At 44.3% G+C, this 17,158-nt stretch overlaps 1 protein-coding gene across 2 annotated transcripts in view; it reads left to right on the forward strand.

The window, feature by feature from the left end:
* The first annotated feature begins 8,850 nt into the window (after positions 1–8,850).
* Positions 8,851–17,158, forward strand: part of SNX9 (sorting nexin 9) — a 129,481-nt gene continuing 121,173 nt past the window's right edge. The window contains exon 1 of one of the 2 annotated variants that reach the window (XM_030929090.1): positions 8,851–9,174. In XM_030929090.1, the coding sequence (XP_030784950.1) occupies positions 9,163–9,174 (12 nt within the window). In that variant the 5' untranslated portion in view covers positions 8,851–9,162. The remainder of the gene's footprint in view (positions 9,175–17,158) is intronic. The other variant, XM_030929091.1, reaches the window with a different exon arrangement.

The following is a 17,158-nucleotide window of genomic DNA, read 5'->3' on the forward strand; positions in this document are numbered from 1 at the left end:
TGGGCCTATACAGTTCACAGGGCCTCAAGAATAAAAGGTCCCATGCTTGGTTTAATTCTCTTCTGCTGTTTTGAAATTCTCAATACTTTTTTGACGAGGGGCCCTGCATTTTCATTACGCTGTGGCCCACAAATTATGCAGCCAGTCCTGATAACTATGTCCACTGAGGAAATAACTTGTATCCCTACCTTAAGTGATTTGGGCTGCTAGATCACAGATATCCAATTCCTTACAGAGTTAGTAACCACAGTACAAAAATACTCACTTCCCCTCCATTTCTGTCTAGTCAATCAATTGACTATCGGGCCAGTTTTATGCAAGAGATCAATAGGTCCTTAATCCCCCCTTTCTCCCCAATACAATTATATTTTCAAAAGAACATGCTAACTTAGTCTGTAATTGCCAAGTTTCAGTGAAGGCTTGGAGGCTGTGGCTGATTGCAAGGCTGGCGCTGGGGTTGGTGTGCTGGAGTTTGAGGCAAGAGCAGTGTGGTTTGACTGATTTCCCTAAATTGTTCTGCTCTTCACTGCTTTTTCTCCTTCTTTATTTCTGTAACCACAGGTTCTCTAAAACACAGGTGTTTCTCTTTTCTCCCAGTGGTTCTCGTCACCACAATAGGAGAGTTTTGTTTTCAGGAAGGAGCAGAGGACACTAAGTAAGAGTGAATAGCCAGCCAGGGCTGTCTGTTTTTTTTTTTGTTTTGTTTTGTTTTGTTTTTTTCTTTTTGAGACAGTATCTTACTCTGTTGCCCAGACTGGAGTGCACTGGCCTGATCTTGGCTCACAGCAGCCTCAGTTTCCTGAGCTCAAGAAATCCTCCTACCTCCCAACTCAGCCTCCCAAGTGGCTGGGACTAGAGGCACACGCCACCACGCCTAGCTAATTTTTATTTTTTGTAGAGACTGGGTCTTACTGTGTTGTTCGGGCTGGTGTTGAACTCCAGGACTCAAGCAATACTCAAAAGTGTCGGGATAATGGGCATGAGCTACCACACCTGGCCCAGGGCTCTCTTAGGGTGTTAAGAGGAAGGTTTTCTTTTTCTCATGAGATTTTAAGTTCTAGGAGCACAAAAGGCGTTTTTCATGACTTTGAGGTTATCTACTATAGCACTTTGCACATTGTAGGCTCTCAGTAGATAGCTTAGGCATGAAAGAAGCAGCAGCTAATACACCATAAAAACGGATGAGTTCATGTCCTTTGCAGGGACATGGATGAAGCTGGAAAACATCATTCTCAGCAAACTAGCACAGGAAGAGAAAACCAAACACCGCATGTTTTCACACATAAGTGGGAGTTGAACAATGAAAACACATGGACACAGGGAGGGGAACATCACACACCAGGGCCTGTCGGGGGCTGGGGGGCTAGGGGAGGGATAGCATTAGGACAAATACCTAATGTAGATGACAGGATGATGGATGCAGCAAACCACCACGGCACATGTATACCTATGTAACAAACCTGCACATTCTGCACATGTATCCCAGAACTTAAAGTATAATAATAATAATAAGCAGCAAATAGACCACACTAGCCATGAGAGGAACCCCTGTTTCCTAAACTCCTCGAGTGCCAAGCACCAGGCCAGGGCTCTTGTGTGCATCCCTCCAGTCAATGAACACACAATTGCCCCCTGAAAACTACCCTCTTACTGTGCAATATTGACACGGGAGGTAACAGGTAGATCATAACTATTTATAAGAACCATCTGTGTTTCTAAACAGTCATTTACTTAATATTTTTTAAATTAAGCCAGAATTTCTAAAGAGTATAACATTAAATTTGTTACCTGTTTTGAAACATTTACTGAAATTGTGAGCTTTGTGCACTTGTTTACTTAAAAGGGTATTTTGCATTTTGACGTTTTCTTACTTCATCAAAGCTTTAATGATTTTAAAAAGCAGAAAAGTTACTGATGTGCCTGGAAAAATCCTGAGAAACTAGAGTTAGGAACATTCTCTAGACATGTAAAAGAAGAGATGAAATACACCAAAGGACTGAAATGAAATACAGTGGGGTAAAAGAAAGAGAATATTGAGGAATAAAATGAATGACTGAAAAGAAAAAGAAGAAAGGAATGCCACAGGCTGGGCGCGGTGGCTCAAGCCTATAATCCCAGCACTTTGGGAGGCCGAGACGGGTGGATCACAAGGTCAGGAGATCGAGACCATCCTGGCTAACACAGTGAAACCTCGTCTCTACTAAAACTACAAAAAACTAGCCGGGCGAGGTGGCGGGCACCTGTAGTCCCAGCTGCTCGGGAGACTGAGGCAGGAGAATGGCGTGAACCCAGGAGGCGGTGATTGTAGTGAACTGAGATCTGGCCACTGCACTCCAGCCTGGGCGACAGAGCGAGACTCTGTCTACAAAAAAAAAAAAAAAAGAAAGAAAGAAAGGAATGCCACAGGAGTGAGCAAATACAGATACTGGGTGTGATCAATACTCTGAAGTCATTGGAAAACAACATCTTGGGAGATTTGTTATAGAACTGAGAGCTGCAAGAAGATATTGGCCACCACCAGCATGAAGCCCAGCACATCGTTATAATAACTATTAAGATCTGTTAGAACTTTCTGCTACTCCAGTTAAAGTGAGTTTCACAGAATCTTCAAAACAAAGCCAGGGCAATATTGCTATGCTATTGACTGAATGTTTGTGTCCTCCTCAAATTCAGATGTTGAAATCCTAACTCCTAATGTAATGGTATTTGGAAGTGAGGCCTTTGGTAGGTGATCAGGTCATGAGGACAGAGCTCTCATGATTGGAATTACGCCTCATGAAAGAGATCCCACAGCGCTCGCTCACCCTTTCACCATGTGAGGACACAGCGAGAAGACGGCTATCCATGAACCAGGGGGCACTCACCAGATGCTGAATCTGCTGGCGCCTTGATGTGGGACTTTTCAGCCTCCAGAACTGTGAAAAACAAACATTTGTCGTTAATAAGCCACCCAGCCTATGCTATTCTGTTATAGCAGCCTGATCAGACAAAGACAGACATTGGTACTGAGGATCAAGATGAAAGTACCTGCTCAAGTTCACACAGGTGACAAGCAGCAGAAGTGAGTTTCAAGCCAAGGATGCCTAATGCCACGGCCAAGGCCATCTCTTCAGCACTCAGTACTCAGCAGTGGGTGCGTTTTCTGATCAAAGTCCTGGGAAGGAAAAACAGGACTCACGAGAGATGGAGGATGTAATTTACAGTGTCTGGCTCTAAATCATGGCAGTCACAGCAAATGTCCTGTACTTGTATTTAGTAAGCACTGTCATTAGAGTTGCCTTCCATAAAGCAAGGATACGAGAGTGTGTCAGAGTGTGCTAGCATGTTATGTGGGGCTTTTAGCTTTAAAAGTAGCACTTGAGCTGGGCGCGGTGGCTCACGCCTGTAATCCCAGCATGTTTGGAGGTCGAGGCCAGTGGATTACAAGGTCAGGAGTTTGAGACCAGCCTGGCCAAAGAGACCAGCCTGGCCAATATGGTGAAACCCCATCTCTACTAAAAATACAAAAATTAGCCGGGCATGGTGGCGGGTGCTGTAATCCCAGTTACTCGGGTGGCTGAGGCAGGAGAATTGCTTGAACCCGGGAGGTGGAGGTTGCAGTGAGTCAAGATCGCACTACTGCACTCCAGCCTGGGTGACAGAGGGAGACTCCAACTCAAAATAAATAAATAAATAAATAAAGTAGCACTTGAGCCCTGGAGGTCAAGTTTGCAGTGAGCCATGATTGTATCATTGCTTTACAGCCTGGGCAACAAAGTGAGACCCTGTCTCAAAAAAAAAAAAAAAAAGAACTCTCTATAGTTTGTGTATTAGTCAGGGTTCTCTAGAGGGGACAGAACTAACAGGATATATATATATACACACACATATATATGTGTATATACACACATATATATGTGTATATACACACACACACACACACATATGAGTTTATTAACTCACATGATCACAAGGTCCCACAATAGGCCGTCTGCAAGCTGAGGGGCAAGCAGGGCCAGTCTGAGTCCCAAAACTGAAGAACTTGGAGTCTGATGTTTAAGGGCAGGAAGCATCCAGCACAGGAGAAAGACATAGGCTGGGAGGCTAGGCCAGTCCAGTCTTTTCATGTTTTTCTGCCTGCTTTATAGTCTAGCTGTGCTGGCAGCTGATTAGATGGTGCCCACCCAGACTAAGGGTGGGTCTGTCTTCCCCAGCCCACTGACTCAAATGTTAATCTCCTTTGGCAACACCCTCACAGGCACACCCAGCATCAATACTTTGCATCTTTCAATCCAGTCAAGTTAACACTCAGTTTTAACCATCACAGTTTGTAACTTGAGCAATGACATGTGAACTAGCAAAATGTCCTGTATCCAGTGTTACTTCTTTGCCCAATCACTGAACGCAAGTATGTCTCCGAGGACTCATGCCAGCCTGTCCATCACTGATCAAAGAATTAAAACAATATCCTACAGCAAAGTTTCAGGAGACAGCAGGGATCCTACAAGCTGGGACTTCATTTGGGAAGCCAAGTGGTGAGCCAATCTTCTATTGCTGCCCTCACCTCACAGCTCAGTCCTTACGGAAGTCAGAACTACCCAAACCCAGCAAACAGTCTAGTACAGAACCTTGAGCAAACGGTTCCTGTTCCAGTCTAACACTGCCTACTGCTGACACCTCCGCCATCTATGCAGCCTCCCCAGCCTCCAGTCTCTCTCTGCCCATGCCAACTGTCCCTTTCTGGACTGCTCAGGTCCTAGCAGTCAGATTTCTGCTCAATTTCTAGCTCTGGACACTATGTCCCGTTACTGTGCATGGCTCTGTGTCTCCCAGATGATGGAAAGAGAAATGTGACTTAGTCAAAACGGAACAAAAATTAAAACCAACCAATCAGCTAACCAACTAAAACAAACACAATTTTAAAACCATACACTTTCATACATACACTCGGCTAGTCTAATACCATGGGGAAACATGAAAAGAAACCTCTCCTGCTTCTCTTTATCCCCATAAAGTTTCTTCAGAGCACTTATAAAAGCACTTGGCACATTAGACATTTATTTGTAGTTTATTGTCTTCCCCCACCCTCTACAGATTGTTAAGTTCTAAGAGAGCAGGGACTTTTATCTCCCTCACCTTTAACAGCGTCCGGTCCAGTGTGAGGACGTCATACATTTATTAGGATTGGAATGGCACCAGCTGCACTCCTTTCCACTCTTTATTTTCAAGGTCACCCTCTGAGGTTTTCTTTAACCTCATTGAACTCACACCCTAAAGCCAGAGGAAGAGGTATCCCCTTGTGCCAGACCCAGGCTGACTATATTATTACACATTCTTCTCATCCTCCGAGCCTTAGATGAGGTGACCATCACACATTTTCACTCCATTCCACATTAGTTTCCGGAGCTGCACTTTCCCACATTACTTTCCCATTAGCTGACCAAGCATTTAGTTGGGTTCTGAGCTCTTAAAAACGTAAGGAGAATCTAATTTTGAACAAAAACACCGGGCCATACTGAACAAACCCAGGGAAGAAGTGGTGGTCATTCTTTTCCTGTCCCCCCAGCTGTGTGGCTGGACGAGGCTTCCTGCAAATCCTAATCACTTTACCTCCTGTGATATGATTAAATAAAAAAAAGCTGGAGTACAAAGCCTAAATAGAGTGGCTCTGTTGCTCTGGCTACACGTCTTTTTCTTTTGAAAGTGCAATCTAGTAATAACCAAAAGCAGTCTGCAAATGCAAATCCAACTGCTTAACTAATTGTGTTCTCACCCCTGGAGTAATGGAAGCTCATGCTATAGAGGAAAATCTGAACTTAGCATGACCCAGGGTTCTGGGTTCTCAAGGCAGGCCTGCATAGAGCATCAGCTCTGAGGAAGCTCGCTCAAAGGAAGGTGGTAGACAGAAGAGAGATGTACATGGGTGATCAAGTGGGAACAGAAGACAAACGCCATGGCTGTGTGCAGTGGCTCACGCCTGTAATCCCAACACTTTGGGAGGCTGAGGCAGGCGGATCACTTGGGATAAGGAGTTTGAGACCAGCCTGGCCAATATAGAGCGAAACCCCATCTCTACTAAAAATACAAAAAATAAATAAATAAATAAATAGCCAGGCATGGTGGCGGGTGCCCGTAATCCCAGCTACTGGGGAGGGTGAGGCAGGAGAATCACTTGAACTCGGGAGGCGGAGGCTGCAGTGAGCTAAGATCGAGCCACTGCACTCCAGCCTGGGTGACAGAGCAAGACCCACTCTCTCTATATATATAAAAATATATTCTATGAAAGTGGGTCTCCTCTATAACAACATTCATGAAGTAATGTTGATTTTGACTGACGTATATAAAAATAAAACTCCTAAGTTTGGCAGTATTTACTGGAGATATACTACCCGATTCATTACTAAAAATGTGATAAAGAGTTTAGTTATGTTCAAGATCCCTGCGGTGTGGCTTATTGTGGAAGGGCACATGTTTATCTCTCTCCTTTTTTTCTGAGACAGAGTCTTGCCCATGCTGGAGTGCAGTGGCTCGATCTCGGCTCATTGCAACCTCCGCCTCCCAGGTTCAAGTGATTCTCCTGCCTCAGCCTCCTGAGTAGCTGGGACTACAGGCGCACCACCATGCCCAGTTAATTTTGCATTTTTAGTAGAGAAGGGGTTTCACCATGTTGGCCGGAATGGTCTTGATCTCTTGACCTCGTGACCCACCCAACTCAGCCTTCCAAAATGCTGGGATTACAGGCGTGAGCCATAGCGCCCGGCTATGTTTATCTCTTTTTATGTACTTTTTTGTTTGTTTTTGACAGTCTTGCTCTTTTTTAAACAACAACAACAACAACAACAAACCTTCTAGAAATGAGGTCTCACTATGTTGCCCAGGCTGGTGTTGAACACCTAGGCTCAAGCAATCCTTCCACCTCAGCTCTCCACCATTACTTCTAAAAAATAAAACCAGTGTTATGGAATTGTTCGGGTGGAAAAAGCTTGAAGTCTCTGGTCTTCTTGCTTTCATGGTGCCGGGTGCCCAGGATGACTATTTGCATAGGATTTGCCAGATGAGCATGTGGAAAGGCGTGTCTTCACAGGTGTGCCCCTAACTTTGTGCCTTCCTATCAAGGGAGCCATAGTTGAAGGGCTGCAGAGAGAGCTGTACCCAGGCTTCACATTTAAAAGAATATGGAAAACCCATTACTTATGACATTGCCTGAGTTCAAATCCTGGCTTTTCCACATACTAGTGTGTACACTTAGCCAAGTTATTTCTTCCATTGTTTATTAAAATATAATTTCTGTTTTTAAATGAAGTCATACATACACATGGTCAAAAACTCTGACAAAAGGATCTGGCGAATCTTTCTCAGAAGTTTTCTAGGCATGTATAACGTATTTCCTTTTTTTTTTTTTACATAAATGTACCATACATCATGTTCTTTTATCTTTCTTAACACCTCTTAAAATATTATTTTCTTACAGGCTTTCTAGCATTTTGTTTGAATGGATGTATCTTATTTACTGAAACAGTCCTGTTAACAAACACATAGGTTGTTTTCTGTTTGGAGTTAGGACCGAACAATCTTTGATGAACATCTTTGATCACTTGTACAAGTTTGACAGGATAAACTCCTAGGAGGGCTGCTGGGTCCAAGGCTATGGTCATTTTCGATTTGAGTAAGTATTACCAAAAGCGCAAGTTATTTAAGTGAGCCCTGATTCGCTCTTATTTGTAAACAGTGGACAATAACGAGCTTCTCAAACGTTTCTTATAAGGATTAAATGAGATGGGGATGTAAAAGCCCAGTATATAGCAAGCAGGCTGTCAATGAATATTGGCCTCCATCTTTTTATATGGAGAAAGACAACTATTTATGCATATTATGATGACTATAGCTTAACCATGAGCTCAACAAACACAAAAATTCACAGAAAATTCTGCAATACCGTATCTATTTTAAACCACATTATTGAATGTAACTAGTGAAATCTCAGGTCAAATAGAATGTATTTAAGAAGACACAAACTCGACATTAACTCTAAATACCAGAGTATTTAGATTTGATAGTTGTCTCTTCTTACAAATATATCCCTCATAATAAAAAAAGCACTCCACTAGTATGCCAGTTAAGATACATCTTCCAGTTGTTTTGTCCTTGAGTGAAAAATCTTGCTGCTCGTCATTCGTTTATTCATAACACCATATCTCCAACTCTGGAGAGAAACACTGACAGAAAGATGGAAAATTTTAGAGCCCTCGTTTCCACTTCACAGAGCCTGTTGTCCCCTAAACCTCTTGGGCCCTCGGGCATTTTTAAACTTATCAAGATTCCAGAATGAGGTTAACGGGACGTCACAAAAAGAACCCCCCACCGTCCCGTCCCAGGGGCTCCAAGCCAGGACCCCGGCCTGAGGGAGCCTCTGGACAGGAGGAAGAGGCCCAGGAAGCCATTGCTCCGTTCCTTCCCGGCTGTTTACTTGGCACTCAAGGTACTCGGCCAAGGGCACGGCGACCCCGCAACACCCCCGGCGTGGGGCAAAGACGGCGGGGTTGCGGGGCTCCTGTCTGCCGGGAGCGTCGAGAGTTCCTGCCCCCCCTCCCGCCTCATGCACGGAAAGCCCCGAGCCACTGCGTGCGGCGCTGGCCGAGCGTGAACCGGAGTCGGGTTCGGCTCCCCTGAGCGGCTCTGCGGGCCGCGGAGCGCTTCCTGTGGAACGGCCACGCAGGGTGCGGGCCATGGCCCGGGGCGCCTGTCCGGATCCCGCCGCCGCGCGGGACGCAGTCCCCATCCTCCACCAAGGGCGCCCGGAGGCGGCAGCGACTGCCCGGGGCGGCGGCGCGGCGCGGCGCAGCGCGGGGGCGGCCAGGAGGCCGGGCCGCGGCCGAGGGCCCAGGGCGCGCTTCCGCCGGGCGCCGCGCGCGCCGCGGTAAATGGGAGGCTCGGCCGGCAGGGGCGGGGGCCGCGCAGCCGGGGACTTTCAGGAACTGCAGGAGCGGGCGGCGCGGGAGTAGCCGAGCGCCCAGCGGCTGGGCCTGAGCGTCGAGACTCGGGGCCGAGGCGGAGGAGCGGCCGCCGCGCCGTGGCCCAGCCGGAGCCGCCGCCCTCGCCCTTGCCTTCGCCCGCGCGGCTCAGAATCACCATCCGCGGCGCGGGAAACAAGCCGGCCGTCCCGGGCCGGGGGACCCGCCCGCCATGGCCACCAAGGTGAGGGGCGCGCGGCGCAGGCCCGGCGGGTCGCTCAGGCCCGCGGCGGCGCGGGGACGGTCGGGGCCGGGGCCGCGGGGAGGGTTGGGGCTGGAGGCGGCCGAGGGGCCACTCCGCGTCCTCGGTGGGGTCCCCGGGCGGGTCCGCGGCCCAGCCAGTCCCTTCTGGGCATGGGTGCGGCGGGCAGTGCAGACGGCCGGGATCGCGCCGGGGGAAGGCGTCGGGTCTAGGCGCGGGTTGGGACCCCGGGCGCAGCGACGTTTGGGAAGTTTGCACCTGAGCGTGGGCTACGGCGGGCTCGCCGGGAGGGGCCGCGAGAGCGGGACGGAAACTTCCCGCAGCCCGGGCAGACCCCCGAGGCGACAGGCGCTCTGTGGCGTCCGGCGTCCCCGTGGCGTCCGGCGTCCCCGCCGCCCCCACGTCCCCTCCCGCTGCAGCCCAGGGGACCCTCGGCCCCGCGGGGCGGGTGGGAGTCGAGACCTCAGCAGAGAGGACGCTGCGCTTCCCGTCCCGGCCTGCGGGAGCTCGCAGCCAGGGAGGGACGCAGGCTGGGACGCCCCGCGCCCCTCTGCCTTCGCTGCTGTTATTTTTTTCTTTTGTTTTGCTACATTCTCAGTGTGAATGGCATTGCCGGCATGAGTAAAATATCAAGAGGGAAATGACTGTGCTTTCGATTACGTGTTTGCCTAAAAAAGGCCCAGGCCCGAATTACGTGGTGGAACTTTGACTCCTGCTTGGTAATTGGCTAGGAGCGGTGGTTTGCTTGTTTTGCATTATTGTTTATGAAATTAGCAGTCACTCTTTGCTACCTGAATCTTCAAAAGCCACCCTCCCCCACTCCTTTTCCTTGGGCGTTTTCAGTAGTTACTTGGTGTAAAATAGTCACTGGGGAGTCATGGTCGCGGAAGGAGGACCTGGGGGAGGAGGCTCTGTACCTGAACCATTAACTGATCTGTGATACGCTGTGAGGAGTAGGTTTACTTTTGCACTTAGTTTTTGTAGTGTCACTTTATTAGCATCAGCACCCCTTTCCCTATTTGTTTTTGAGATCTCTGAGCTACTTTTGGGTTGCTAGAAACGTTATTTTTTATATTTCGATAGGTGTTTGCTTTTTTTTGGTGGAGTGTTAAGGTAGGAAATAGTAAGAAATGTGAAATTTCTTTAAAAGATCAGCATTGCTTGACTTCGGTCTGCTAGATGTTGTCCTGTGGTAAATTTTGTGCTCTGAATCCATCTAGGTGCACTGTTTATAGAGAAGTGGGGATTCTCCTCCAGGGAACCTGTTGCTGCTGTTGCTGAAATAATTACCTTATTGTTAATATATTATTGCCTGTGGTGTGCTTTGGTTTTATTAATGTGATAGAACTTGCCACCTTTTGAACTTATTAATTTTGTGTTGACCTTTTTAAAAATAAAACTTAGGCCAAGGATTTCTAAGGAAATTTGATTTTGAGGTTTGTTGCCAGACACTCCAGAAATTACCAGTTACACATCCTAGTACACGCTCATCTTGCAACCTTAAAAGCGGTTTATAGGCTGGGCGCGGTGGCTCACTCCCACCTGTAATTCCAGCACTTTGGGAGGCCGCGGTGGGCGGTTCACCTGAGGTCGGGAGCTCCAGACCAGCCTGGCCAACATGGTGAAACCCCGTCTCTACTAAAAATACAGAAATTAGATGGGCGTGGTGGCGCGCGCCTGTAGCCCCAGCTGCTCCGGGAGGCTGAGGCAGGAGAATCGCTTGAACCCGGGAGGCGGAGGTTGCAGTGAGCCAAGATCGCGTCACTGCACTCCGGCCTGGGAGACAGAGCGAGACTCCGTTTGAAAAAAAAAAAAAAAAAAAAAAAACAAGGCGGTGTATGACATAGAGATCTATCCAGTGGTGGTCTGTGTGTTTTTACACTCTGGTCTACTGAGGCATGTTACCTGTACTGTCCTTTAAGTGGAATGCAGTTTAGCAACTAGTGCAGGTATACGTAGTGAAATTTTTATTTCATAGTTAAGCCTGAACTTAATTTTTTTTCCAAAAAATTAAAAAGTGGTTCTTGTATATTAATCTTGAATTGCATGTGTCTTTGCTTAAACACGAGCCTTAAAGCATGCATAAGCACTTCCTACTTCGTTATCTACACCACTCCGAAGGCAAATTCCAGTAGTTCTGTTAGTTTCTTTTGCTGTCTAATCACTGTTCCACATGGTGCTCATTTCCATGTCTACATTGTGACAGACCATTTCCATTTTAAGAAAAAGAAGAACAATGAAGCAGTTATTAGAAGAAGACCCTTCCTTAGTTTTCTGACATCCTGGTGATACTTGGGTCAAACCAAAGTCTCATTTTTTAATTGTCCCCAGAGAGGCAAGTTGCTACTTTCTTCCCTTCCCCCATATACACACCCCTTCCCCACACCTGAGTAGTTCTGTTTTTTTTTCTTCGTCTTCTTCAAAGGGTGGGGAGAATGTGCTTAGTAGTAATGACTAACTTTTAATAAAAATGTAGGCTCCAGTGGCACTCAGGCTGTTGCTGTAAGTATTAAATGATGAAAAGTAAATTCAGTACCCGGATATTTTAGGGGATGTTCGTTTCCCTTTGAATTTACCAGAAACTTGGCTATAGTATCTTCAGATGCAATTTTCTTGTTTGTTCTTAGGCATTTTCTTAAGGATGTGGTTATCACTGAACTATTGGCATTTTTAAGAACTCCACTAGTATATTTTACAATAGAAAAGGAAATTATCTTTTAGAAGAAGTAGTTTAGTTGGACAGTCCTTCACTGCTAAGGAAAGTTAATCAGGGCCAGGTGTGGTCGGTGGCTCACACCTGTAATCCCAGCACATTGGGAGACCGAGGCAGGCGGATCACAATGTCAGGAGATCGAGACAATCCTGGCTAACACAGTGAAACTCCCTCTCTACTAAAAATCAAAAAAAAAAAAAAAAAAAAAAAAATTAGCTGGGCGTGGTGGTGGTCGCCTGTAGTCCTAGCTACTCGGGAGACTGAGGCAGGAGAATGGTGTGAACCCGGGAGGCAGAGCTTGCAGTGAGCCAAGATCGCGCCACTGCACTCTAGCCTGGGCGACAGAGTGAGACTGTCTCAAAAAAAAAAAAAAAAAAAGAAAGTAGTTAATCAGTAACTGCACATTTTAAGGGGATTATCTGTTTTCTATTTCTTTCTTTCTTTTTTTTTTTTTGAGACGGAGTCTCGCTCTGCCGCCCAGGCTGGAGTGCAGTGGCAGGATCTCAGCTCACTGCAAGCTCCGCCTCCCGGGTTTACGCCATTCTCCTGCCTCAGCCTCCCGAGTAGCTGGGACTACAGGTGCCCGCCACCTCGCCCGGCTAGTTTTTTGTATTTTTTAGTAGAGACGGGGTTTCACCGTGTTAGCCAGGATGGTCTCGATCTCCTGACCTCGTGATCCGCCCGTCTCGGCCTCCCAAAGTGCTGGGATTACAGGCTTGAGCCACCGCGTTTTCTATTTCTAATCCTTACTTAGTAGAATGCTGCATTCAGTTTAAGTGTATGCACTCACTCAGTGCAATCAAGTCTTATTTTACAAATATTAATATAAAACCGGCCGGGCGCGGTGGCTCAAACCTGTAATCCCAGCACTTTGGGAGGCCGAGACGGGCGGATCACGAGGTCAGGAGATCGAGACCCTCCTGGCTAACACGGTGAAACCTCGTTTCTACTAAAAAATATAAAAAACTAGCCGGGCGAGGTGGCGGGCGCCTGTAGTCCCAGCTACTCGGGAGGCTGAGGCAGGAGAATGGCTTAAACCTGGGAGGCGGAGCTTGCAGTGAGCTGAGATCCGGCCACTGCACTCCAGCCTGGGCGACAGAGCGAGACTCTGTCTCAAAAAAAAAAAAAAAAAAAAACCTGCAGAGCATTTTAGTCTTGATCTTTATTGGAAGCCTCCGAAGGTTATATTTTGACCTAGCCAAAATATAACCTGTTTATATTATAGGTTATATTTATATATGTATTATATATACAATATACAATATATACCATAAATACAAAATATACAATAAATATATTGTCAGTCATCACGTTTTATTTAAAAGATCAAATCCTAGGAAAGAAATGAAGAATTTTTTTTCAATGTCTGTCAAAGAGGACATGAAGAAAATTGTTAGTGGAGGTTAATCCATATCTATATAATTTAGCTGTTATTTCCATGTCAAAGTTAACCTTCAATCACTAATTTGGATCCTTTTGTGCTTACATAGTCACCTTTAGGCTAGTTATAATAAGATTCTAGGAGTTCTTGTTGCCTTTTTTTTTTTTTTAACTGCTCAGTTCCAATACTCAAAGTTATACACATGTTACATAGCTTGTCTGGTTAAAGTAAGTGGGTATGGAATGTTAAAAATAATGGTAGGGAATAAATGAATTGCTTAAGGCTGTTTATTCCATGTATAGGTTAGTGAGAACAATTTAGAAGGCACACTTTGTGGCCTCTCCAAAGCAGAAACCTCTGTATTTGAAGACTAGAATAGAAATATCTTTCTAACAGGTCTTAAGGATTAAAGTTGATTTTTATGGTGTTTAAAATGTCTGGAAAATGCTAACCATTTAACTTTGTATAGCAGTTGCATTTTCTTTGTGTCTTAAGTAGAGTGTGCAGTATTTGTATAGTCAAAGAAAAGTTCTGTGACAGTAGAAAGATGAACAAGTCTCATTAAAGAAGGAATAGATTAGAAAGCATAAAAATGTTGCAGTTTTCTACTGTGCCTTGTTTTTGTATTGACCATCTAAAAATTAAATTATAGTTTTACTTTAATTGCTTACTTAAAACTTTGTAGCTTTGCAGTACTACTGTTTCTTTTCTGGAATGCTGTTCTCCCTTGTCCTTCCCTAGGTACTTTGTTTTTAGATGTTAAGTTTTTATTATTATTATTATTATGAAGTCTCCCTTTGTCATCCAGACTGGAGTGCAGTGGCATGAACACTGCTCACTGCAGTCTCGACTTCCCTGGCTCAAGTGATCCTTCCACCTCAATCTCCCAAGTAGCTGGGACTACAGGTGTGTACCACCATGCCCAGCTACTTTTTGTATTTTTTGTAGAGATGGGGTTTCACCATATATCCTGAGCTGAAGTGATCCTCCCTCCTCAGCCTCGCAAAGTATTGGGATTACAGGTGTGAGACACTGCGCTCGGTCACATATTAGGTCTTAATGTGTGTAAGCATCACTTCTCTGGGGAAGCCTTTCCTGATGTCCCCGCCCCTGTTTCAGGGTCACATTACACACCCGACTGCCGTTTTATATCTGTTTCTATAATTGATGGCTGTCTCCACTGAATGCTGTCAGCCTCAAGAAGCTGAGACTGTTTGTTTGCTCACTTTCGTATCTTCAATGACCAGTTTAAAAGAGCAAAAAGATATTCTAGTGAGATAAGTGACTCGATTATTGAAGTAGAAAACTATTAATCCCTGACTGTAAGCTTTTGTTCTTTTAATTATGTGTTTTCGTGTGTTTGTTAAAAGTGTATACAGGTACAACACAAAATTTACATCTGCATCTTAGGTATTGGCAATTATATTTTTTAAAACATAATCAATTTTTCTAATGATTACGTGAGAAATTGCCTCATGTTTTAAGACAATTGGAATAAGCTTCATATTTCTGAGACTTTGAAAAGTTGTCTTTAACCTATGAGTTGTCAGAAGCGTCTTTAATTTCCAAATATATTGGGTTTTTCTCTTTCTTGTTGGTGATTTCTAACTCGATTGCATTGTGATCAGGGAGCCTGATTAAAATCAGTACTGTACCTGGAAATTTGTTGAAGCTAACTTTATACCCAGCATACAGTCAGCTTTTATGTTTCACCTGTGGACAAAAAGAGTATATATATTATTGATGTGTGTGTCTATTCTGTATGCTGTATGTCCATTAGACTTACTGTGCTGTTCATAGCTATATTCTTACTAATTGTGTTTCTCTAATTGACCTGTTGTATCTAACTGATCCTTTGTCTACTTGATGGAGATGTTAAAATAGTGAATTTAAAAATTTTCTCTACATTTAGAATTAGTGTTATTTTCTAGGTGAATTGAAGTTTTTATCATTATGAAGTGAACCTCTTTATCTCTGGTAATGCATTTTTTCTTAAAGACTATGTTTCTAATGTTAATGTGATTTCACTAGCTTTTGGTAAATATTTCCCAAATACATAAAAGCCAATAGCTGAATTTTACCTTTTTATCCAGTCTGATCTTGGTGCCTTCCTGTACAGCATTGTGTTTACTGATGTATTTGGATTTCTGTCTACCATCTTATAGATTGTAGGAGCCCACTCCCAACTTTGTGGAAGGTTTGTGTTATACATTTCTTCTTTCCAGTGGTTATCATAAGCATGTTAACATTAAGTCAAAGTCTGAAACTACTTAATATCATTAGCCTTTTCCTGAATTACAAAATGACATAAGGTTATGTAACTCCAATCATCTCCCCGAATATGATCAATCATTGCCTGATGTTTTAGTTATGTCTTTTTCATTACAAATTGGACATTATTTTTATTTTTATACAGTTAAATGTTTTTGATTTAATCATATTGTACTGTCTTTGCTTACTGTTTCTTCTTACATTTCAGTCTTGTCTTGAGATAATTTTCCTTCCACCTAAAATGAATTGGAATTTCCATTGAGAAGGTATGTTGTTGGTAAATCTTTTATATGTCTCTTGGGTATGAAAATTACCCTGGTCTTGAAAGAGTTTTAGGTTGACAGCATTTTCTCCCAGTACAATGAAGGTATTCTTTCTTTGTTTTCTACTGGCTTTGACATTTGATGCTTGGAAGCCAGTTATCTAATTATTGTTCCTTTGTCGGTGGTGTGACTCCTCACTGGCTGTTAAGACTTTCTCTGTGTTTTAGTATTTTGCAGCTTCACTGTACTGTGTCCATGTGTGGATTTTGGTTACACAGCTTGGGTTTTCCTGGGTATCTTGGATCTGATGAAGGGTGCTACATTAGTTCTAGAACTGTGCTGTTCAGTAGATTCTGTATGATAATGTTCTACATCTGGGCTGTCCATATGGTAACTGTCTGCCACTTGTGGCTAACAAGAACTTGAAATGTGGTTAGTGTGACTGAGAAACTGTGTTTAAATTTTAATTTCAGTAGCCACATGTGGCTAATGGCTACTTTATAGGAGAGTGCAGCTCTAGAAAATTCTCAGTGGTTATTCATGAAAATTGCCTTTTCTCCATTCTTTCTTTCTGGAACTCTAGTAGCATGAAAAGGACCAGTGGAAATCTAACTTCCCATCTCTCAACCTGTCATGTTTTCTTTGTGCTTCATTCTGGATAATTTCTTTTGTTCTTACCTTCCGTTCACTGTTCTTTCCTCAGTCAGGCCAAATGTGCTCTTTTATTCATCCATTTGATTTTCAGTTTCATTTATCTTCTATTTTTAGAAATTGTATTTGGTTCTATTTCAAATCTGCTTATCATTCATTATAGTTTCTTGTTCTTTGCTTATGTTTTTAAGCTTCTCTTAAGCATGTAAAAACATTAATGGTTTTATGTCCTAATCTCAGGAATCTTATTCAAGCCATCCGTTTCTGCACATTCTCACTCATGGTGCTTTGTTTTCTTGTGTGTTTTGTGATGTATTTTGATTTTTCCTTGAGTTGCTTGTTTTCCTTGGAACTTCATCTGAGGGAATTCTGTTACCTAGATTGAGGTTGTATCCTTCTAGGGAGGATTTGTGTGTGCTGATACCAGTCTCCTGGGGACATTTCATCCTTGGGGTCACTATATCTTTAATTCATGGCTTAATGTTTTCTCAGCCATACTGGGCAGAATAAATATGGACCTGGCATCTCAGGAGAAATTTTCCTCATTCCCACTACTCTGTGTCAATGATGAGACATTTCCTTGCACACAGGTTTTCCTCTTTACCCTTATGCTGAGGTCCTTTTGGAGTCCCAGCTTGTAGCTTAATACAGGAGACTTTGGGTGTTGCCTCCCCTGTCCCCACACAG

Source organism: Rhinopithecus roxellana, chromosome 4, assembly GCF_007565055.1.
Source record: "Rhinopithecus roxellana isolate Shanxi Qingling chromosome 4, ASM756505v1, whole genome shotgun sequence".
NCBI lineage: Eukaryota > Metazoa > Chordata > Mammalia > Primates > Cercopithecidae > Rhinopithecus > Rhinopithecus roxellana.